We start from the raw sequence: 25,619 nt of genomic DNA, 5'->3' as shown, positions 1-25,619 counted from the left end.
TGGTTGTGGAAAGATGCATACACACAGTAGCATATGGAAAAATCCATAGCTTGACAGGAATGCTACAACCTATGATTGGAATGTCAATGTCTGGGGAGGGGTTTAGTCATCAAGTGTATTAATGGATTTGATTCAATAGGGAGAAGAGGTCTGTCCCCTTCCCTGGACCACCATGAGACCTTTTTTCCACGGTAGTCAATGGCAAGGGAAAAAATTCAGTTGGAGGAAGTCTGTAAAGTGAATGTGTGTGCCAGGGAAGTTGTTGAAGGTAGGTTATGATGTGGTCTCTGGAGTGGGTGGGTGAACAACTGGGCAGCTGAGTTCTGAAGATATTGTAGTTTTTGGAGGTGAGTGCAAGGGAAGCCGTAGAGAAGGCTATTACAGAAAGTCCAGTCTGGAGGTTATGAAGGCGCGGATGAGTGTTTCTGCCACAGAAGAGGAGAGTTTTGGAGGTGTAAGAAGTGTTGATGATGTTCTTGATATGTGACTCGAAGGAGTGTGTGGCATGCAGGATAATGCCGAGGTTTTGAATCAAAACTGTGTTGATTCAAAACCTCGGCAAAACCTGAGTGACTGTGTGGCCATCAATGCTGAGTGAGAAGATCCGGCAGGAAGGGAGGAAAGATTTGGGGCCGGAAAGAATGGCAGGGGTGATGGTTTTCATGGAGATGTAAAGCAGGGTATCGTCGGCGTAGCGAAATTGTAGTCCATGGCGCTGTATGATGTGGCAGAGGGTTAGCATGTACAGGATGAACAGGAGGGGAACAAGCAGTTGTAGGATCTGAACCAGGAAAGTGCTGAGCCAGTTATGCCAAAGGAGGATTGCAGGTGACTGAGGAGGATGGGGGACTATCTGCAATACTTCTCCATCAAGTTTTGCAAGACAGAGGAGTTTTGGAAGACCAGAAAGCTAGAAGGTCATACTGTATATCAAAAATAGTTAATGCTTTTGCTTACTTTGCCAACTTAATTTTTTCTTCAAAGAGAAATCCTAACACTTTCTTCAACACTATTAACATTGTTTCACAAACACAATCTACTTTACCATGTTCCTCTGCAGATGATTGTAATACGTTTCTTACCTTCTTTGTTGATAAAGTAATGGCTGTTAGATCCAAGGCAAGGTAACACAAGGCAAGGCAAATTTATTTCTACAGCCCATTTCATACAGTATGCAATTCAATGTGCTTTACAGAAACAGAACACAGTCACAGAATATAGATAGAAAACAGTTAAGAAACAAAAACAAATAAAACAGCATTTATGACATTTAAGAAATAGTAAAAAAGACATTCATTTATTAAAATACAGTGCAGATGCATGAATCAATAAATCATCAAAATGAATAAGAAGTTACAATGAAGTTACGAAGAATGAATTGAGTTAAAAAAAAAAGTATACCAATAAAGGATTCCAGTTAAAGGCTAAAGAGAATATGTTTGTCTTTAGCCTGGTCTTGGACTGTCAATATTGGGGGAACTCTTGATGAGGTCTGGTAGAGCATCCCAAAGTTGCACTGCTGAAGGCTGCTTGACCTACCTTACAGTAGGGGCCACCAACAAGAGTCTATCCTGGGATCGGAGGGGTCTGGGAGGTACATAAGACTGGAGCATGTCCTTAAAATATCAAGGTCCAAAACCATGCATTGACTTAAAAACAAGTAGCAGCATTTTAAAATAAATTCTGTAGCTTACTGGTGAAGGGATTTTAGTACTGGAGTTATATGTTCTGCTCTCCTGGTTCTGGTAAGAACTCTAGCTGCTGCATTTTGTATTAGCTTAAGCTTTTTTATGTTTTTTGGGGAGTCCAGTGAAAAGACTATTACAATAGTAAATTATAATAATAAATGCATGGACAAGTTTTTGAAGGTCTGCCTGTGACATAAAACCTCTCAATTTTGCAATGTTTTTCAAGTGATAAAATGCTGATTTACAGATGGATGATAGATGATTAAATGAAAGGTCACTATCCAGAATGACACCTAGGTTTCTAACAGTGGCCTTTGGTTTTAGTCCTTTTTTATTAAGAAATTCACCTGGTGCCTGTTTACACTTCCAAAGACACTAACTTCTGTTTTATCACTGTTAAGTTGCAGAAAATTAACACACATCCAGTTATTGACCTGATCTATGCACAGAGTGAGAGATTCTAGTGGGCTAAGGTCATTGGGAGACATTGCTAGGTTAACTGGGTGTCGTCAACATAGCTATGGTATGAGAGCTGATGTTTTTTGATTATTTGTCCAAGTGGGAGCATATACAAATTGAACAATAGTGGCCCTAGGATCAATCCTTGGGGAACACCACAGTTTAAGGGGATAGATGAGGAAGTGCAATTGCCAATAGTGACAAAGAAACTTCTGTCCTTGAGGTAGGATTTGAGCCAGTCAATCACTGTGCCCCTCAGACCAACCAGGTGCTCAAGCCTGTGGAGCAGTATTGCATGGTCAACCATGACAAATGCAGCACTCAAGTCTAGTCAGACCAGTGCAGTTGTTTTCCCACTGTCAGTGAAAAAGAGTCGTACACTCTAGGTGAGGTGCGGCGTTGGGTCAGGTGGAGAAAGTCTGGACAGGCTAACCACGGTCAGATGGTTGGGAGTTGGACAGAGGACAAGGCAGAGGTTCCATTTTGAGCCACATACAGGCATTTATTGATGTTCTTTTCCTTTTTTTGCTCTTTTTTTCAGAGTCCAGGTAGTACAGGGGTGTGTGTGTGCTGGAACAACAAAAGAGGCAAAATTAATAGAGGGAAAGCACCCCATAATCAGCACAACACACATCATAACTGTACATAAATACCATGGCACCATTAACATAACATAAACATTAACATAAATTATTACTAAGGGTAAACAATATACTGCGTCTTTAAATACTCCCGTGACCGGCATAGCGGGCACGTGGTCACTGCTTCCTCCTCCACCCTGCCTGCGGGTGTGCCGCACTAGCGGCTACGTCCCAGCACATGTAGACGCCGGAGAATGTTGGCTACGGCCAAGATCAAAGGCCGAGGAAGAGGGGGACCACACTCATGTTTGATGACGCACACGGGTTATGTTTGCCGGCCAGGAGATAGGAGACTTGTGATATTCTCAAGCAAGCGGAGAAAACAGTGGTGTACGGCAACAGGTGAGTTTATATGGCGTCCAGAATCAGCTGATCGTCACCAGCTGTGTATTCCGTGCGCTGGGGCATAGTCACGTGGGTGCGCTCTAGGCAGGGAGAGTTGGAGCAGCGCGATGACACGCAGGTTATTCAGTAAACGAGTGGGGATTTTGCACAGTCAGTACTTAGCCTTGTGTAATTCAATACCTTGGGGGTGGTGTCTGTACTGTGATAGGTTCGAACCAGACTGAAATGGGTCAAGACATTAATTATCAGTTAAAAACTCAGTTAGTTGGAAAAACTATCATTTCAATTATTTTGCTGATGAAAGGCAGATTAGATATGGGCCTGTAGCTGTTATTTACAGTAGCATCCAGATTCCTTTATTCAATAAGGGGTTTTACAATAGCTGTTCTAAGGGACTTTGGGAAAATGCCAGATTTTAGCGATGTATTTACTATATTCAGTACATCAGTAATTAGAAGATGGTGGACAGATTTGAAAAACTGAGTTGGCATCCAAATTGCAGGTTGAGTTCAGAGATTGTACAGTTTTTAGAAGGATTGTACAGTCTATCAAAGGAAATGTTGACATTACATTGTTTGGTATTCCTTGAGAGGGTCTAGGCTGTGTAAGGTTTGCAGTTGTGAGGATATGCTAGATCTTATATTGTGAATTTTAGTATTAATGAAAGCAGCAAAGTCATTGCAGGCTTCAGTAGAGATAAAGTCACTGGGAAACTGAAAGACAGGAGATGTAATTTAAATTAAACTATTGAAAACAGCACCTTGGAGTTGTTAATATTTCTACTGATGATGTTTGAGAAGGATTGCCTAGCCTTATATATTTCACAATTATACTTGCAAAGTGTTTCTTTGTACATACAAAGGTGGATTGTGAGTTTCTGTTTCCACCATTTCCTTTGAGTTTTCCTGCATTCTTTTTTAAGGATTTGACTGTGGGATTTAGTAGCCATGGAGCTTTGTTTATTTTGGTGATTGTTTTGGCTTTCACCGGGGCAACATGGTTGATGAAATGTGTCATTTGTGAAATAAAATGATCCATTAAAAAATCTGTTTGATTTGATTGCTGCTCAGGAACAGGTAAGGGTGTGGACTCACATAGAGTAGCTGTGTTCTCATTGATGATACGCTTTTCAATCGTCATCTGGTTAGTATGAAGAGGAAGAGACATATCAAAGAATACACAGAAATGGTCTGACAATGTTACATCTTCAACATATACAGATATAGAGAGGCCCTTTGTAATAACACGATCTAGAATATGTCCCAGAGAGTGGGTTGGCCCCTGCACATGTTTAGGAGTGATGTCCAAATGAAGCTTCGTGAAGCATTTTCTTTATTTTCTGAGCCCAATAGATGGCGCTCTCTGTTCAACAAAGGGTTGAAAGCAATGGAAATATATCGGGCTTCAGAAAATAAAGAAAATGCTTCACGAAGCTTCATTTGGACATCACTAATGATTAGTAAGATTAAAAGTGTCTGTTAGGGAAATAAATTTAGTTTGCTTATTGTCTGCGGTGTCCATATGCAGGTTAAAATCACCTGTTAAAATGATAAAATCAAATTCAAGGCAAATGACTGATAAGAGTTCATCGAACTGAGTCGAAACAGACTGTATGGGAGGTCTATAAACAGTCAGTAGGAGAGTCCGAGAGGTGGTTTTTATGAGAGCACATAAATACTCAAATGACTTAAAATAACCAAATGACATATTTTGTACTGAAATAAGGCTTTAAACAGGAAGGCTATTCCTCCTCCTTTTTTGCTTGGGCCAGGAACATTCAAAAACTCAAAATCAGGGGGGGGGGGGGGGGGGGGGGGGGCAGATTCAATGAGCACAGTTGTTAGTTTGTTTAAGCCAGGTTTCTTTTAGAAATAAAAAAATTGTTGGAAGAAACTAGGTAATTTATTAGGAAGGACTTCCCTGAGAGAGATCTGACATTAAAGGGATAGTTCGGAATTTTGGACATAAGACCTATTTTCCAAGTCAGCCGGTGTTATCCTCCACGCTGTCCAATCTGCCACACATGCGTGACTGTTGACCTGCCAGCCCTCCCGGTCCCCGTCAAGTCTTCTTCATCGCTCACTCTTCCATACGCTAGCCCCACCTGCTGGTCTCCCCCGGAAGCAGCCCATTGCGGTATGCCCACACCCAGTTCGAATAATGCTACCTTTCCCATCACTGTGCTGATAAGAAAGAGAAACATTAATAAGCCTACACCAGACAGACCACCTAGACCACATGTAGTGGCAGTGAAACCACAGAAACTCACTTTAGTTCATCCTGGCAAATCTCTCATGGCAAAGTTTTCACTCCTTAAAGGGATAGTTCGGAATTTTGGACATAAGCCCTATTTTCCAAGTCAGCCGGTGTGTTCGAGACGTCTGGAGACGTTTTCAAGAAATTTCATTCAGTCCTTCGAGTTCGCTTGTTCTATGGCTAGCGCAAGTCAATAGTTCTAGGTAGCATGGCATTAAAAACACTCATACCGACTCCACAGTGCACCCGAGGCAAATCAATTGTAACGGCAGACTATCGATGTTCATATCTGTGTTGATAGAATGTTTGAAATAAAACCAACCTTGCATTTTTAAGGATTTATGTCTCAGCAGCAGCAGCAGCAGCGTGTCATACTTCCTAGTAGGCTATGGCAGCGGCGGAGTGATATCACCTTGCACTTATAAGTTACCGGTTCGATAATAGTTTGTTTACCTGCTGTCATTGCTACAGACGCAGAGTAGCCCGCAGTGCTAGTTTCTTCAATCTCACAGAAATGGCCACTTTTTGGCCAATATACTTGTTGGGACCTAACCGTTAGGACTACAGAATGCGGCCTACAAAGCCTACACAATGCGGCCAGACAATGGGACAAAGGAGATAAAAAACTACAACCACCATTTTAGTGTCACCTCCACCTGGTCACGAGATCTGACGTCACACAGCTGGCGCTCTATTGGCTGGCAACTGCATGGGACTCCAGGGGGTCCCCCGGACCAGCCGTGAGCTATAAATCCCGCGGCCACCAGAAAAACTTCCTCTCTCCAAAGTAACTCGCGTTACGCCAGGAGGTGAAGATTACGTCTGCAGCGTTTCCCTTTGTCCTAGGCCGCAGTCTTTCCCCCAAACTCGCTGGACGAGCAACAGACTGTTTTACCCCTCTTTTTCTCTACTCGTTTTATTTTTCTTTTGTTTATCATTTTGGATCCCGAGGAGACCACCGCGACAGCGCGACTCTCCCGTTCCCCGCGGTAAGAAGAAAAACTTTCTTCGTCCCAGCTGCCAGCAGAACGGATAACTCGACCCGTCTTTGTCTGAAATCAGCTGACTAAATCGCCGAGCCCCGCGATTTCCCTGCAGAAGGAAGAAATACTAACTGTTTTCTTCAACTAATTGGATCCGGCGCTGAACCAGCGCTCGCAAACTACCGTCCGCTGCCGGCGTAAAGAAACGCCATCAACGCACGGGACGGAAACCTCACATCGACGCATCTCACATCGACAAAAGTAAGAGGCTATTTGTCTGGGCAGAAGCAGAGATTCGATAGTGTAGGACATGCTTGTAATTCTTGTTAATGTGTTTTAAGTTCTGATCGCGGACCGCCGAGTCCGTTTGTTCATGTGCTGCTGTATGTGAATGCTGATCGTGTACCCACGCAGCTGGGTTGATTTCTGTAACAGTGTTTTCGACTAACCTCCGCCATATTCGTGAGCTCAGAAAGCCTCTACTATCCGTTAAAAGACCGGTCTCGCGGAATAAACGCCAGTTCATTTACGCGAGCCCCTGTGATAGCGGCACGCTTTCTGTCCCTCCGAATATCGCTCGCGCATTTTCTCTCTCTTTGTTTGTGTCCCGCTTACACACACACACATACACGCCGCACACACGTGTCCTACGCCAGCTGTTCCCGGCGGACGCTAGGGACATAGCTACATCTGGTGGCTACATACGGCTATCTCTCTCTCTCTCTCTCTCTCTCGCTACTCCATCGGACGCCAGTGGCTCCTCCCCTGAACGCTGCGAGGAATAGTTCCATCTGGTGGCCGCCCATAGCCATCTCTCCCTCTCTCTCTCGACACGCACGCACACACGCACGCACACGCACACACATACGCACACACACACTCCACGTGTGTCTCTCCCTTTGTTTAAGCTTAGCTTTGTGTGTTAGGTAGTTAGGTAATAAGGCTTTGTTAATTGCAGTGTTATTGATTGTGATCATTATTACTGATTTTAATAAATCTTATTATATTATAACTAGCGGTCTCTTGTGCTTGTTGTGTATATGTCGCTGGATAACAGCAGGTTGTGAAGGCTAGTGCTTGAATTTCACGCCTTTTTAATTGTTCGATTGGTTTTGTACTCCTATGCCAATGATCACGATGATTGGCATGTGAGTATAAAACCTTTATATTGAGACTGAATACAGTTTTAGGTTATCTTTTCCCTGATCCCAGGGTGGTGCCCCGTTTATTCATGATTATATCATGATAATATATTAAATATAATTATTAATACCGATAATCATATTGATATTAATAATTAACTGTTGATAACCAAATCTGCTCCTGCTACAACCCCAACATACTGAAACTTCTGAAGACTCTGATGAGGAGTTTTTTTCCACCCAAACCCAAACGTACCTGTACGAGCCTGAATATACAGAGGAAGAATTGCGCGAGAGGGATGCTCAAAGGGCAGAAAGTGAACGAGCTGCCCGGTCTTTGGGTGAGGTCCAAGGGCTTTTCACCCAGGTCTGAGGGCATGAGGCCCGACAATTCGAGCAGGTTCGATTGCCTATTTACGGGCAGTATTTCGGGCGGCGCGTCTTAGAGTTTTGAGTCCGACGGAGAGTCCGCATGTGTGGATTCGCGGAGCCGCCCGCTGCCCGGTGTTGGTCCGAGCTCCAAGGGCTTTTCACCCAGCTCTGAGGGCACGAGGCCCGACTGTTCGGCGTGGGTCAGGTCTCTCTTTACCGAAGGGATTCCCCACAACGCGTCCGAGGGTTTACGGGTCTACGGACGGAGCAGAGGTCCGAGTTTGCGGTGCGTAATTGTGGGTTCGCGTGGCCGTGGGCTGGCCGGTGTTTGTGTGAGCTCCAAGGGCTTTTCAGACAGCCTTGGGGGCATAAGTGCCGACAAATCGATGTTCAGGTGTGTATTTACCGGCTGGATTCTATGATACTATGGCCCTATTTATTATAATGTAATACTGTAATGTATTTTTTTTTATGGAAATGTTGACGACGTGTGCTGCTAACATGTCTTGGCCAGGTCGCCCTTGAAAATTAGATCTTGATCTCAACGGGTCTTTTTACCTGGTTAAATAAAGGCTTAAAAAAAAAAAAAGGTTAGTTTTGTTTCAAATATTATTCTATCAACACAGATATGTACATCGACAGTCTAGTGTTTTAATTGATTTGCCTGAGACTGTTTTCTTAAAAAAAAGACCAGTAACAAAAGTGTGTATTAAAATATGAGCTTAACATGGATAAAAAAGTAACTATAAGGGGAGCAGTTTCCCCTGGAGCCCAAACAAAACGGAGCACCGGCGCAGGAAATGTGCGTCACTTCACCACCAAGTCCTTCATCCAGTATTCATCCTGGGACATGCCCGTCCTACTGTTGTCCCTCTCTTTATTTAATTATTGTGTGCCCTCCTACCTTAAGTATGCAATGATCCAGCCTATATTGAAGAAAACTAACCTAGATCCTGCTATGCCTATGAACTGTAAGCCTATATCTAAATTACCCTTTATGAAAAAAAATCTTAGAGAATGCTGTAGCTAACCAAATAATTGCCAAATTGGAAAGGCACAATGTTTATGACAAGTTCCAATACGAATGTCAGAAACAGCACTCTGCTGAAACTGCTGTTCTGAAGGTTTCTAATGATATCCTATTGTCCTCTGATGTGGGTGATTGTTCTGTCTTAGTACTTCTTGACCTCGGTTCTGTTTTTGACACTGGTCGATCATATCTTGATCAAGATGCTACGAGACTGTGTGGGTTTATCTGGCATTGCATTAAACTGGTTTTCATCTTATCTCACTGATCTCACTGGTGTTTTACAGTCTATATTGGTGTCTTATTCCTCTCCACCTTCTTGTGGTGAACTGTGCTGGGGCCTCTGTTATTTTCTTTATCTCTCTTTTGGGAGAGATTATAAACAGATCAAATTTCGTTTATAATTAACAGTATATGCGGATGATATTCAACTCCTTTCCTCATTCAAACTTATTGAGGTTCTTATAATATTATTTATTGCAACTAAACGATTTGCCTGCACCCCTACGGCCTGCTGATTCTGTAGACACTTTTAAAAGCCAGGCTAAGACCGACTTCTTTTAACAGGCATTGGGGTAAACTAAATGTACAGAGGCTGCACTATATGCAATGATTGTGTACATAATTGTGTACTGTGCTATTCTCTAAGTATTATGCTTTGTGTCCTTGTATGCTCACTTCTACTATCTTGATTCCTTTGTTTATTTTATTTTGTCTTGTTAAGCACTCTGTGACTAATGCCTTTGAAACATGCTTTTTACATTTAAATTACTTACTTACTTAAATTATGAGGTCATGCTATTAGTTTGGGTTTTCACACACAATTTGATTTTGTTAGAAAGTGACCATAGTAAATTCAACTCTAATCAGTCATATAAAGGTAATAGTTAAATTACAGTGAATTATGTTCATATGCAGTATTTACTGAGAATATTTATTTGATTTTTAATTCAAGACAATTCATTAAAATAAATTAAAATACAATTAAAATGTAATGAATCAGTAATTTCATTGTATAAATTTGATTTTTCTTGATCATGCTTGGCAATGTCTCCCCATTGGAAATGATCGAACAGTTTGAAATGATGGCTCAGTTAAAACCCTTATTTCAGATTCAACAATGTGCAATGATTATATTATATATTCTTGAGAAAAATACATGAGATGCACAATGGGATAAACTACTGCATACCTCAAGGTGAAAATGTATAACAGCGTTTATTACATTAACAACATAAAGGCTTTGGCCTTTCTTGGCAGTTCAGTTGCATTTAACTCCATACCTTCTGATTGAATTCAAGTTGCATAGCATTGCTGATGATTTTTACAGGTTGTTAAGTACCACCACATCAGAATAGTCATCGTTGGGGGTCTCCTTGAGGACATACATTCCGACAGTTGTTTCCTCTATGCCAAAAAGTGTGTCGGGCTCAGTCATGTCCTAGTAATACAAAAGGAGAGGGAGGTTTTATTTTGGCAACCTTGTTGTTGTTTTTTTCATGCAACAGATAATTTCAACACCTATCTTAATGAAAGAAAAATTCATATAAATTACCATGCACACTCACCATGCACTCTTGCACGAGATCATCGGGATCTGCATTAAGTTAGATTCAGAGTCCTTTTATAATGCCCTCTCTGCCAGCATGGGATATTATTATCAAGGTTTAAAGTCCCAGTCGGCAACATTTGTTTGATCATATTCACTGAAGCCGACACTATGCTCCGATAGATCATAAATCATCCAGTTTAAAAAAAAAAAATGCGCCTCTACGTGCACATAGAGCCTGTTGTTTGTTTTGCAAATCGACAGCGCCCGTATCATCCTGTCCACTCAGCACGCAGGGTTTGTGCACACACCACAGAGCCCCTCCCCCCTCGGGCTCGTTACATTATCACAGGCACACGCATTGCGTTGAATTGTTTGTAACGTGATGGTGGAGGGAAGTAGCAACACTAGCAAGCTTACAATTCCTCGGTTAAAAACCGAAGCTAGGAGGTCCAAAACAACCAAGGAAAAGAAAACACCTGTAGAAAAGAAGGGAAAAAAGAAAGAATGCAACCGTGCCCATGATAAAACTGGAGTCAACCTCAGACCCGCGTTTCAAAGGTGGCGTGATCTAAAGGATTTCAAAGGCTTCAAGCTTGATGCAGAGGTTGCTACATTTCTTCTTGACAGGTAATTGTGCCTTAGTGACCATTGACTTTATTCTGTATAATCCATCCCGTTGATAGACGCTGAAGTGACGGGCGCGGGGAGGGAGCTTGTGGTAGTGGGGGAGGAGTGTGAGAGTTGTAAACATTCAAAATGCCCTAAAAGGGGCCTCGATCCGCCGGACTTGCCGACTGCAACATAAGGCATTCGTAGCAGGAATGATAGAAGGTAAAGACAAATGGTAATACGTTTTTTTCAATTGTAGTTTCTATTGTTAGGCCTCAGAACATGCAACAATAGTGTTAGATGCATTAAAGATGTTTCTATAAATCCAAGAGACAGCAGGAGCCTTTTTCAGTGCACATATCCAACCCAGCACATTAATAGGATGGTATAATTTAATATGTCAGAGGCCTCGTTTTTATCTTGCTACAGCAAACACCGCTGCTTCAGTGCTTGTATTGCAGCCACGTCTGCAACAGTTATTACTGCTGCTCGCTGTTAGCCACACGCCCACCCCTCTGGATCCACTTAATTCAACAAGCAAATGGAAGCGTAGGATTGTAAGTGCTGATTAACAACGAATCAGACAGGAGGTATTCCAGCAAATAAATAAACCATTCAGTGAGCTGCAGTTGGATGGATCAGTCAACTGTCCTGGACCCCAACTTTCCAACACAGACACACACACATGGGCACACTCCATTACCCCCTCTCTTTCTTCCATTCTCCATCTATGCCTTATCTGGATGAACTAAATTAACTCAATAATTAAATTCACTAATTAATTTTTAGAACTGGCAGCGGCCTAAAGGGACGCATCTATTCTTTCTCCGGATCAACAGAATGAAAACAAACTTAAAAACAAATGGTAAAATAAAAAGGTTAAAAAGTAATTAGTGTGTGGTGGTGTATGTCTGTGGCGATTTTCAATTGGTTTCAATATTGATCTGGCCAAATTGGAGTTGTGGTCGAGCACAACTGTGAATGCAAAAGGCATTTCATTGCTGCTTGACTGCTGGGCGTGTTGCTTCCTCGCAGTGATTCGTCCTGATTTCTCTCAGACACTCACAGGGGCAGTCCTTCATGGAGTAGCCTTAGAGACATGTATTTGTTGAAGTTAGGTTAATGTTAGTGTCAAGTAGGATTAACCAATGCCTTCTGAAAAAAAAAATGCCAAAGTGATACCATCATCATGTACTTGGTGTGTACTTGATATGGTGGTGGTGACCATATTTAAAATGTAATGCCCAACATTGTACTTATAAGTCTGGTTGTGCATTTGTCTTCTTTACCATGCCAATATCCAACTTAACTTTGGTCAAGGCAACAAAAGGACTTGATTATGTAAGGAAAATATCATGATTTGGTTTAAAGTAACCACGGAAGCGGCTTTACTCAAGTATGGATTGTACATGACATATTACATGTAGGTTAAAAAAGCAATGAATGAGGCGTTACTGTAAGTTACTGTGAGGAACTTTACCTGGTTATGAAATGGTCTCCCTTTATGACTGATGCCTCCATATAAACTACAAATGAGACCAACAGAGGAATGGCTATTTCTATAGAGTAATTCTTAATGCTTATCATTGACGACACTACATCAGTTTCCACTTCTAATCAGGTGAATCATGCATGTTCACCAGAAAGGCCTTCACCTTAGAATCCAGCTCATCCAAGACAGTCCCGGATCTGGCTTCTCTGCTCCCTTCGGCCTGCAGTCAAAGTGCTGATGGGAGGTCTGCTCTGCCAATGGCAGCCAGCAACGACACCATTTTTGCTGAAGAACGTTCTGTGCAAGTTAGTTGATGTGTCTGCAGGTCTTGTCACTTTTTTCTTAAATGTATTTGTTCTCATGTTTAAAAAACAAAACAGAAGGTAAATAATACTATTTTACAGTCTAAATAAGTGCAAAAACATGTTGCATCTGCCATGAGTTGAAATGTATCTTATTTAGAAGTGTCTTATCATTTCAAGAGTAAATTATTAAGTTACTTACTTACTAATTACCAGAAACTGGAACAAGGACACTTTCACATTTGTGCTTGATATAGCATGAATGAGCATTTATTAAAATGGTTAAATTGTTTAATTTGCTCTTGTTTTAAAAATTGATTTACCAACTAAATGTTTCCTCACTGCCATATATTGAAGCATATCACAAAGTTGATGGTCATGCAGACCAATACGGGTCAACATCAGCTATTGTTGCCCATTCTGGCTGCTTATAGATAAAAGCCTGATCGTTAGCTCACTGCATTTAATGCTATAATGATTAATCTGCCTGCATCTGAGATGAGGAAGTAAAGTTAATTTCGGTAGTCAGGACAACAGAGGCTCAGTAGCCTGTGGGAATGAGTAATGCATGGCTTCAGCTGACAGCATCTATAATTTAGGTCAAATTGCAGGCAGAACTGTACAAGTAGGCCTTAGTTTTTTTCTGGTTTCAGGTGAGATAAATGCAAGCAATTATCTAATGATCTTTCAAATAGGTTCCTTAGACTACACGTTTAAGCTGTTTGATCAATGGGACCTATGTACCCTTAGAGAAACTACATAATAAAGAAACACAGCATCTTCCCCTGTCTGACTTGCGTATTGATCTGCTGGGAAGTGCTCGGCTTGCAGAGTGTGAGCTGAAATTACTCAAATGCTTCAACAAACAGAGCGAAGGAGTGGCACATTGCTGATTTTTCTCAGGCACAACTAGTCCAACAGTTGTTGAGGCGGAAAGAGTGCAGTGAGAGAACATGATCACAGTGTTCAGCTACTTATAAGAGTGCCTTGTTTTCAATGAAAAAATTCATAGGCCTAGAGTGACAGATGGATATACATTCATGTTAAGCAGTCAGAGTTACTCTACTTGCATTGTGAATGTGTAGGCACATGTGGGCAAGTGATGGGTCATTGATAAACTACATATACCTCAAGCTGAAGCAAAATATGCAAAAAGGGTTCATGCACACAGACATGCAATGGTGGTTAGACCACTACTACAGCAAAGATAGTGCCCCCTTACATCAGTGGGGATCGTCTTAGTAAACACACCATTATTAACAAAAGGACAACTTGATGGGAAGTTATTGAAATGTAATTTTTCAGTGTCATGAGCACAATGACTAATATTCGATTCACCACATTTTGGTGAAGACAAAACTATCCACATGGCTAGATACCAATGAGGGCAGGCAATATGTTTTGGTGATTTTGGTGGCCAGTCCCTAACAAATCATTTATATTGTCAAATCTGATTCTTTCAAGTTTTTTGTATTTTTTTTCATTCTCATTAAACCCCTTATGCATCTATCGAACATGATCCTGTATTCGGGGGGGGGGGGGAGGCAGTGTAGAGGCACTCACATTTACATCTACTGGCAATTTAGAGTCATCAATTAACTATTCCCATCCTGTCTTTGGACTGTGGGAGGAAGCCGGGGAACCCTAGCTTACACAGGGAGAACATCACACACAGAAGGAACCCAAGCCCAAACCGGGAATCGAATCGAATAATAATAATAATAATAATAATAATAATAATAGACTAATAGTATAAAGGCTCAGCACTTTAGTCATTTTTGTTTTCATCTTTTCTTGAATGCTTAAACTCCTCAACCCCATTTAGAATGTCAACAGTTGTATCAGTACCAGCAGTTTGTAAGAAATTGGTCAGTAATTGATATGTCATATTTTGGTTCTCAAAATTCACCAAATTCATGCATTAAAATGAAATCTATTCAAAATGTTCAAGCGATCTGGTGGGTGTCTTCGGATATCCATTGATGAGGACCTTGGAGTATAACGGGTGTTGACTTTTCCGGACGGAAGAGAAAACAAAGAAGTTTTCTTTGTAGAATCAATGTTGTACGGACAGCAGGAGCAAAGTCGCAGCATATTCTATTGTAAACCAGTGATGCGATGTGAATTTAGGCTTAGATGGTTTCGTTGGTTTCGACAAACAATACAAACAACTAGCAGAATCTGCCAAGCTGCATGCGTGAGTGCCTGTGTCGGCCATCATGGTGTTTATGTGTGACCAGTGCGCTGTTGGCGTGTCACTATCCATAGCATTGAAATGAAGCACATAGATAGAGTCACAGTTTTTTAACCTTTGTGTCATGTTCATTTACTTTAGTGCTCCCGGTCAAATCTGTGTGTGTCTGTGTGTGTGTGTGTGTGTGTCTTCACACAAAGTATTGGCATTTTGCTTGTGAAGTTCTGTCATCAAATTGGATAACTTGTCAGTGGACATGAAACTGTTGCAGGGACATAGAATATAGGCCTCCCTGACTCCGCATCCCACAGACTTATTGTAGTTATTGTATAGCCTCATTGTTGGACCGATATACTCCTGCTAAAATCAACAGAACCATGTAAGCTTGGAGGTCTACGTGGTCCGATGCTTTCCATGTGTCTGCAAACACACGCCTCCCCTCCAGGTTTGTCATCTCCAGTATAATTTCCACAATGGACTCTGGTAAAAAGAGTTGGAAGCTGGACTTGATGTCATCCACATGAGATGTTGCATTCCCAGTTGGCCCTGGCGTCATCCTAACAATATCCTAAACCCCTGCTTTGCCTCCTCTGTCCTGGGTGGATGAATACCAGAGCAAGTTGCCATCCTTGGACTGGAATGTCACCTTAGCTGCCTCTTCCCCAGGTGCCTCTTCCTCAGGTGCCGCTTCCCCAGGTGTGTCTTCCTCAGGGGCCTCTTCCTCACCATCTGTTGACTGGTCGGTCTCACAATGGTCTGGATCAAAATCAGGATCGATGTTGTCCTCTATTTCTGAGACATCCTCCTCTATTTCTGGTTCAACTTCAATCCCCTCTTCATCAGTTTGAAAAAAAGCTCAAGAGCCTCTGGCAGAAAATCGTCTGATCAGGCCTACTAATTGTGTAAAGCTTTATATAGGTGGTCTGTGTGAAGATATGATACATTTTGTATCAGAAAGTGTGGTTCACGTGGGGGGACAAGCACAGAAGCACAGGAAAGGGGTTGGACAAGGAGACACCTAATTATTCAGTCTGAAAGGGGTTCACGTGGGGTGGAATGTCGGTGTGTGTGTGTGTGGTGGTTGTGGATTTGTGGTTGTATACTATCTGATGGATGAACACAATCTAGGGTCACCCATTCATTTCCTATGGTGGTCATTTTTGACTGGTAACACCGCAGGTGTTACAAAGTTGATTTTACCACTCAAAATTCAATGAAAGTGGTGATCAGCAATTGTATATGTTCAAATGCCTAGTCTGGAGGATATCATAAGGCCTTGAGACAATCAAATGTAAAACACAATATTTATGATTGATGAAAGTAGGAAATCGGTCAGATTTCACCCGAACATGACAGAAAGGTTAACCTGCTTGCTTTTTGTGGTCATAAATACAACTTTCCCTTTACCCTCCCTTGCATGTTTTAATAAGAATCAAATAATATTTAGTTTTTTTCCAGAATCTCTATTGAGGTGATCTGGCTAATTACCTCCAAAAAGCAGGTTTTCAGGGTTTTTTTGCCTGTTTTATAAGGAGAATCATATAAAACAAAACAACTGGCCTGATTTTCATAGTGGAAGGATGCTGCATGGGCCAAAAAAGATACATTACATTTAGGACTGGATTAGCTTTGACTGTGGTCTGCACTCTATGACTGCTCTTCAAGTTCCCTCATGTTTTAAGATAGTTATTTCAACTTAAACATTTTTTTTATAAACCAATGTTAACTTCACTGGGAATATGCTTAATAATTCTCACTTGGACTAGCCCATTGCTTCATTTTACGAAAAAACTAAATGGAGTATGCATGCATCGGTACGCGTTATTGTTCTGTTTTAATCATCATAAACCTCAACCTTATCTCTCAAAAGAAGAATAATACTAATCCTTGAATTTGCTTCGGAGTCATCGTTTTTCATGAATCATTATTAGTGTGAACACATAGGGAGTTAATTAAGATGTACTCAATTCCTCCATTTGGAGTAATATCGTATTATTTAAGATGTTTTAATCATGTTGCTGAAGTACTTTGTTTAACTAATGGCCCAGAGAGGCTGGTATGTTGTATTATGTGATGATATCTGCTATTACAATGAGGACTGCTGAAATGGGTCCCAAGAATGCAAAATGCGAACCCGCATGTCAGTGAGGTAGAAAGGCCAGCCTTTCAAGAAAAGTTTTACTTTCAAGCACATCAGTGGTTCAGAGATGCATGTGTAAGGCCAAAAGAGATTTCAAAGCTGAAGTTCAAAGTGCTACTCTAGAGATACAAAGACAAAACTGAAGGGGAATTTTAGAGCAAGAAGCTGAGCTCAGTTGCATGGTATGCGTGGGCTGATAAGAAATGCACGTCAAGGCAAGTTTGCTTGAATGGGTTATTTATATTTATATATACATAATATGTATATATATATATATATATATATTTGTACACATTTCTGGTGTATATGCCGCTGTGGTCTAAAGATGAAGTAATTATACCCATCAATGAAGCCATTCAGACCATCCTCCACAGCGAGATGATGCTTGAGTGGCCAACACAACCAATTTATTGAGTGCTGTGTTGAGAACTTCTACCGTTTTCTGTTTTACTGTGGGAATAGCACCATCACCACCAACTCCACGTTCTCACTTTGAAACTGTTAGATTGCAGGTGCTCTGTGCTGGAGGGTGTAAAGGAGTATGGGTGGTATAGGCGATCAGAAGCCTGTGAAGCTAGTGATATGTAATGTATGTCTTTACTAATTTTTTGCCTTGCGGTGATTATGCATGCTGCTCCTCAGAACTCTGGTTTATATTGTTGCAACTGTTCAGGGACAGATTAACAAATATGGCTCACATTTGACTAGCTGCTGCTTTATGAAACTGGCAATGCTGTTAAGGAAAACAACTCAAGTATAGTCTGCTCACTATGTTGGAAACCATTTTGTTTTTAGATCATTTTAGCTCTTCATTATTGCACATGCAGTGGGTCATCAGAAGCACTAGATGAAATGCATTGAAAAACTAAAGAAATGACACCAATGAGGTTCTAATGTATAGTGACAGAAATGTGCTGGTGCATTTGGTTGGTATCTAAATTGATTTGCACGTGACACATTTTTGATTCACATCAATCAATATTTTTATGTGGGTATTACAGCATGTTTCCATCTGAGCATATGCTATGTGTTAATGCATTTAACTGCTGGTTGAACATGAATGATATGGAATTGATTTGAAACATGGACAAAACTTTTTTGAATTTGTCTCATTTTCACCTTTCAGCCTCCGGCCAGAACATGTGTCCTCACAGAGTTTGAATCCATGTCTTTCATCAGATATAGGACGTTCGTGTCAGAGGACGCGGGTCCCAACACGCTTGTTGCCACGGTGCTGGCCAAGGACCCAGATGGAGACGGGATCACATATAAGATCACCACAGGAAACGAGGAGGGCAACTTTATCATTGACAGCCAAAAAGGTAAGGCATGTTTGGTTTCTTTTTAATAATCTGTCCTTTTCTCTTGTTTTCCTCATCTGCATATTAGTCGTCTTAACTATGTATTCGTTTTTTTTTTTAATTATAATTAAATGGTCCTCATTTATATATCTTTTATCCAAAGCGCTTTACAGTAATGACTGACATTCATGGGCTTGTGTGGGACAGCATGGGAAGAGAGGGCCTGATTGATTCTTTATTCAGTGTTTATTAATAATTCAACATGTTGCATTTCTAAGTTGCACCAACTTCGCCACTGCACATCTTCAGTCCCCACGCACCAAGTCTGAAGTCGATCAGACAAATGGTTCTCCAGATATGCCAACAACACACACACACACACACACACACACACACACACACAGATTCCTTCTTTTATGGCTTGATGATTGTTGTTATTTTTTCGGAATTATGAATGTGTCTTGTTATCACTTGTCTTTCCCTGTTAATAGAACGGAATAGAATATAACGTAATGCTGCTCAGGGGCCTTTTTTAATATTGTGCAATTCAGATAGATTGTTTCCAGTTATCTCCCCCTGCTTTGCTGTCAGCCCTCCCTGCTATATTTACATACACTGTATAAATGCAAAAACTCTGCAGTATGTCAAGCCTACCTCAGAGCATTTTGAAATGATGCTTATAGTTTTTTTTATAGTGTAATTGTATGTCCTTCGGCCTATCTACTATTCTGTGGATAGGGATGCCTCACCAGCCGTTCTGCAGGAAGCTTCGTCAAGGATATTTAAATCCTGACAGCTCACATCACGGACAGGAATTATCAGCCAAAGTGAGAGTGTTTCCACATGTATTTTAGCAAAGTATCATCTCAGATTTATGCTAACACATCTCAACTTCCTCTGAGGCAGGAATCAATGTGTAGTGTGTGTGTGTGTGTGTGTGTATGGGTGTGGGTGTGAGTGTGTGTATGGGGGAGAGGGCAATTTCATAGTGGTTAACCTCCTTTGTAAATTGCAACCCCTGAATCTGCATATGCTATAATGGGGATAATACCATGACTTTTACAAATTCAATTACTCAGAACTTCAAAAGCACACTTTCCTTTGTTCACCAGCAATAACATTCAGCATCAGTATATATTGATAGTGGTGTTCAGGGAGAAGACTTGTAGCCTATACCTTGATTCCAACGGCTATCAGAATGATGGCCGTTTATATTGTTTGATTCTCATGTGCATTTAATCACATGACCAAATCTGCTTTCTCAGATGGAAGAGCTTTGTATCAAAGTTAAGTGTAAGGCAAAGTAATTTTCAGTTTATTACTACATGCACATTCTGTCTATCTGCAGTTTAGATGCCATACCTTATTGGCATTAATAGACCAGTGTTCCTACATTATCGGACACCTAGCTTAGAGACCCCTTTACCATGTTTACCAAAATTGCCTTATTTTTGAGATTGTTAGTTTGTTTACGTTTTGTCCAAATTATTAAACATTACAGAATGTACCTGAAAATGTCTGTCAAGGTTAGTTAATACTCACATCATCGTTAAAATCATTCAAGTTAGAAATTCAGTTCTTGTAAGGAATTATTTTTCCAGGCGTAATAACATTCAGCCCAACGGCTTTCTTTGCTCTGTGGTGATTGACAGCTCAGAGGGCGGAACCAAAGCATAAAGGAGGTAAACGATTGGCTGAAAGTCAGACCTCGGGCTTGTGTGAATTTCAGGCTCGTACTGACGAGGATCAACAGTTAATCTCCATAAATTAATTATTCTTCTGGAACTTTTCCCAGTACGTCTTCCTCACATTCATACCGGGACATGTTGGGAAGTTGTTCTCTGACCAATATCTTCTTCTCTACATTGAATTGCGCATCGTAAAAAAAATGTTTAGCAGTTTCTCATACAAACATGTTTATCTCACTGCTTCCTGGTGACATTGTCCAATCAGATCCATCAGCCAGATAACTTTTGACCAATGAGAGGCAGCCAAGGGAACATGTGATCCCTGTGCCGCGAGTAAACAGAGTTAGCTTGTTATTGCGGTCGGTGTACGCTGAAATGAGACTCTCTTCAACATGATATTGCCTTGTAGAGGGTTTTTACACTGTTTCAACATGAATGGTTAAAACGGGTAGGCTGAGCTCTACCAACGTAAACACTGCAGACACTGATGTACACAAACTGCTTTGAAGACAGGAGGAATCTCTAATGAAGAGAAGTCAGAATAAGACTACATGTTCCTTTAAGTACACATTGATAGATTTAGCAATCTGTTCAAATCTGTTAATCCATAGGATCACTATAATTGGTGTTTATCAATTAAATGACATCCTGCTATAAGGTAATATATATTACTGTGGGGAACTAACTGAACAATGAATTATTTTAAATCTGGATAAATTCACTGATGACCTAGTTTAGTCCAAAATCTCCATACTGTTGTGTGGCTGTAAGGGGAGCGATGAAGATTAAGGCTCCAGACACAGGATGTAGATTTATGGATTTAGTTTTTACTTTCTTTTTTCTCAGAAAATACTTGATCTATGATACATAGCCCACGGTCAGTCTTCAAATTGCTTGAGAAATTGAGAGACCTCAAGATACTGAATGTGCAGTGATTTAAAACAAAGAGCAATTAAAAAATATTTTGATTTTAGAGGCATACATTTTGACTTCCATATGATAGCTTTAACTTTAGTTTAGGGCTGCTGGCTGGGCAAAACAAGTAATTTCAAGACATAACCTCAGGCTCCGGTTGTGCATTTTTCGCTATTTTCTGATGCTATAAAGGCTGTGATTAATTGAAAGGTGAATCACTTTTATGAACATATTTATAATATAGCACTTTACAATTTGCCTGTCACTGATTGTTGGTGGTGAGTCCAGCACATCCTAGGTACGGAGTCTGGATTGGTAGCTGGAGAGGTGGGGCACTAAAGCTACACTCATGTCATCATACATCTCTTGTTATTGTTGCTTATGTATGAACAGAAAGACAATTACAACAGGATAGCAAAATTTTGATAATATGAATATAAAATATATAAATACAAATTTTCAACAGGCTTTAAGCAATGCATAGATTATTACTCTGTTGATTGACATTTCAGCCAGTTACACTGTATTAGTGTGAATAATAAAAAAAAAAATGCTGTTTGAGTGTGTCTGCAGTGCCCTTCGTCGGTCCCGCTCACAGTGCATGCACAACTTCAATAGTGATGGATTTACAGTGAATCAACTAAAAACCAGTTATATTTGCACATGCAGACAGACAGATGGCGAAGAATTGTGGCTAATATGGATGCACACAAAAGCACTGTACAATGTGTCCACACCAGAGTGTGTAAGCAAAAGTGTGACACCATAACACTTATAATATGATCAAATATATTGTTTGAAAGAGCCCAATATTTGGTCATTAAAACAGTTTTATGGCTCTTATAATGGAAGGCGAGGAGCAGGTGTGATTCCGCCCACCCTCTCCAACCCACCTCATTCTCTCGCTGTGCTGATGAAAATCGTTTATTGCCTCCTCTCCCAGCTCATCCTAAATGTCCGACAATCATTCAAGCAATTGTTTTCCTCCCCTCCTGAAGGAGCAGCCCCAGCAGCCTCCCTCTCCATGTTAATTTTCCTGTAACTCACCCCACAATACAGTGTGTTTCCCTGAGATTTAAGATGGCCATTAGGATCGGAGCAGACCGGTCAATATGATGATCACGCTCTTCCTATTAAAACCCATAAATATAGAAAGAGCGGCTGCCCCTCCTCCGTGGGGGAAGGGAATATTTACTGACAGCGAAGGGGAAACACTGGCACCAATAAACAGGCTTTGATCATTTGCTATTTTTCTCAGCTAAGTTTTATGGCTCTTCTCAAAGGAGTATTTCCTGGAGAGGGAGGCAGTAGGTAAGCCTCCAGATAACCAGTGATAATGTAGCATCTGTAGCATCAGCATGTGCTGACCCGTGTATGATCTTGCTTTATGTAACAAACCCTATTTGATTTGCCCTCATTCTCCTCCTTTGTTTCCTCTGGCAAATATGTTGTTGTAGTCTATTTTTCTTCATCACAAGTCTCCCCTCTATTCTATCAAACCTTCCTCTTCCTCTCCCAGCTCCAGCCTCCAATTGTCATGATGCTGACTGGAGGAAACACTCTCTCTCCCCCCTCCCTGAAACACAAACACACAGCCACACACACGCAGCTTTGTTTCCAGTCCTCTGCGTTGTCTCTCACCCATCCCTTGCTTCATCCTTCCACTTCCTCCCTCCTGGCTGTGTTCATGTGAAGTGACGGCTGCACGCCGACCCCCAAGGAAACATCCATCTCTGATAAGCGATATTTTCTGGCCCTGTTAGCAGCAACACCCACACATACAGAACACTGGTCGAAAATACACACACACACACACACTGTAGGAATTTTGTTCACAAGTTAGTCAATCAGAAGGACCTCACAGAGTCTATATTGCGTTGTTCAGATTCTGCAGGAGGATCACGAAGACAGCGGAGTCGTTGGTTCTTTAGTGCGCCATTACTGCAGGCATTTATTTGCAGATGGACATCAGATGATACAGACGTCTGGAGAAAGTCTCTTCTCTAGCTAAGAGCTGCTGTGTGCAACACAGTGCTCTGTACCAGAGGCGAGAAGTTCTGGTCTCTATTCTATCTGCTCCAGAATATATACACTTGTTACAAAGGCAGGGCTTATGTGTCATGCTTATGCATGCAAATGTGTATGTTTTAATTGCGCTTCTCCTGCGGGCAGTTCTCCTTGCCTCCCCCCTCTGGGGAGTCCTCCTCTCTGTCCTTGAGGTGATGGACGGTGGACGCCGGCGCCGTCCCGAGAGCTGGGGTCTCTGCTCCCTTGCTGACCCCCTTTTCCTGTCCTGCAAAGAAAACACTTATGCTCGTCTAACATACATCATTGTCTTCCTCTGTCTGGCTGTCTCTCGAACTTATAATTGCTGACTACCTGTGTGTGTGTGAACTTCTTCTGTTTTTGTTCCTCTAAAATACGTTCATGGGGAGTGTATAAGTTCATGAACTCCCTTTATTATCGTTAAGTTAGTTCATGGAGGGTGTACGTTCCATTCGGCTGAGTTCATGCTCTACACTGAGTGTCTCATGCATTTCCTTTACTAACTGTGACCTTCTCTTGCTCTGCCGCTTTCTGAGGATGTTAGGATAGATTAATATCAAACACATTACATGATTATAAAACATACATGATTAGGAACACCCTACATGATTATGAAAAACATACATGATTAAGAAAAACATGCATTTATGAGACACATACATTTATGAGACATACAATTTCCAGGTGTCATCATTCCTTCTAAACATGTTTATATCTACAACACACACACACACACACTCACACACACACACACACACACACACAAACACATAGACACACATGCACAGACAAAAACATAAGAAAGCACTTGTATTCACAGTGTGTGTGTGTGTGTGTGTGTGTGTGTGTGTGTGTGTGTGTGTGTGTATTTATCTATACATAAAGAAACACACTCCCACAGATACACACACAGAGAGATGCACATACACTAAGGGCTATAACCCATTCTTCAGGGACACATATCTCATAGATTAGAAGAGACGCTCGCTGTATGCTTTGTTCTTAGAATGTCCTAAAACCTTTTCTATGTCGCATTTTCAACCACTTACCCAGCATGTGTTGCTCTCATTTAAGGCTTTTAGGCCCCATTAGGTGTTTATGCCGACCAGGGGCAGAGAAAAGCAAGGATCGGACTGCCAGGCGCCCCCGTTGCTCTCAGTATATGTACAGCGAGCAGCCACTAGCCTCTCTCTGTGTCTGCCCGCTGCTTTTACTGAGCCGGTCACATTTATTTGGCCTTCTGTCTCAATTCATTAGGCATGAGTGCACTCCGTTGCGCTGTTGGAGCAGCGTGGGTGGAGAGAGGGAAGGGTGGAAGAGAGCTTACACTCTTAATGCATCCTTAGTATGGATGTACATGTTTTTTTCTTATTCATGAGTCTAGGGGCTAAGAGTCCCATTTTCTGATATTAGAAATCCATATGAAACCATGACTATTGCTTCTATTTCTGTCCACTACTGCTGCTTCACCTATATTCTGCTGTTACAGCTACCATCTCTATGATTTATTTTACTAGTGCAGCACAACCATAATACTACTATAGTTTTTTTCAATCGCTAACAAGCACTTACCCATACTTCAGATACTTTTTCTAAACTCTTAACACAGACTCACACCTACAAAACACAATTGGCCAAATGGATAATTTTCTTCTGAAAAACACATTTTGTTAAATATATACTAACTCTTCATTTCAAAATAGAACACATATTTCTCTGCACACACTAACTTTACCAAAACGCTGGAAATCTGACTCAAAATGAAATTATTCTGTCAAAGAATAACGCTTGTTTTTACTTCACAAGGTACATGTAGTCAATCAAAGTACACCAGGTTTCAAAATACTAGCTATTGTTGACATTACAAAAAACTGCATAGACTTTTATGTTTCGGTTTTACAGGTATTTGCATGCAAAACATGCAATCCACCGTTTTTACACTACATTTCTTGGTTGGGAACTATGTCTACATGTAATGTTGACATTCAAAAGCATTCCAGTAAAAAGCAAATCAGTTTTTTTCCTTTACTTTTTACTACAGGGGATACAGTAGAAATACTGTTTACAGTATGATAGAACAGAAAAAGTTTTACAGTATTGCTTACATTGAACACAATATCCATGAAACACACAAGAGCATTCTGAACAAAAAAACAACAGCAAAAAGCCCAGATAAAAAGTTTGTCTTTTTCTGTTTGTTTCCGAAAACATCACTCCTCAAAGTCCTCCTTTCACTGTATAAGTGTCAGTGTAATAGAAAAAAAATAGCCCCTGCCACTAAGTCTAAACCAGCCCAATTTAGCAAACATAAATCAGCTGTGTGTCAATTAGTCAATTGTTTGTTTGCTGAGATATATTGTTTTTGAACTGATATCATTGCTGAAGCAGAGGTTTTTATACTGTATAAGGTTTTGAATATTGTTTTTGCTATTGTGGGATGTTGTGTGTTAACATTCGTAAATAATAC

At 41.0% G+C, this 25,619-nt stretch overlaps 1 protein-coding gene across 1 annotated transcript in view; it reads left to right on the top strand.

Moving 5' to 3' along the window:
- LOC311012116 (neural-cadherin) overlaps positions 1-25,619 on the top strand; it is a gene marked incomplete at its 5' end in the record, with an annotated part of 428,889 nt that overhangs the window by 156,984 nt on the left and 246,286 nt on the right. Inside the window, one exon of the mRNA XM_084007453.1 lies at positions 18,382-18,524. Coding sequence (XP_083863579.1) covers positions 18,382-18,524 — 143 coding nt within the window. The remainder of the gene's footprint in view (positions 1-18,381; positions 18,525-25,619) is intronic.

Source organism: Eutrigla gurnardus (assembly GCF_963514095.1).
Source record: "Eutrigla gurnardus genome assembly, chromosome: 1".
Lineage (NCBI taxonomy): Eukaryota > Metazoa > Chordata > Actinopteri > Perciformes > Triglidae > Eutrigla > Eutrigla gurnardus.
Note: the sequence above shows the minus strand (reverse complement) of the source record. Positions and strands in the feature narration are given on the sequence as shown.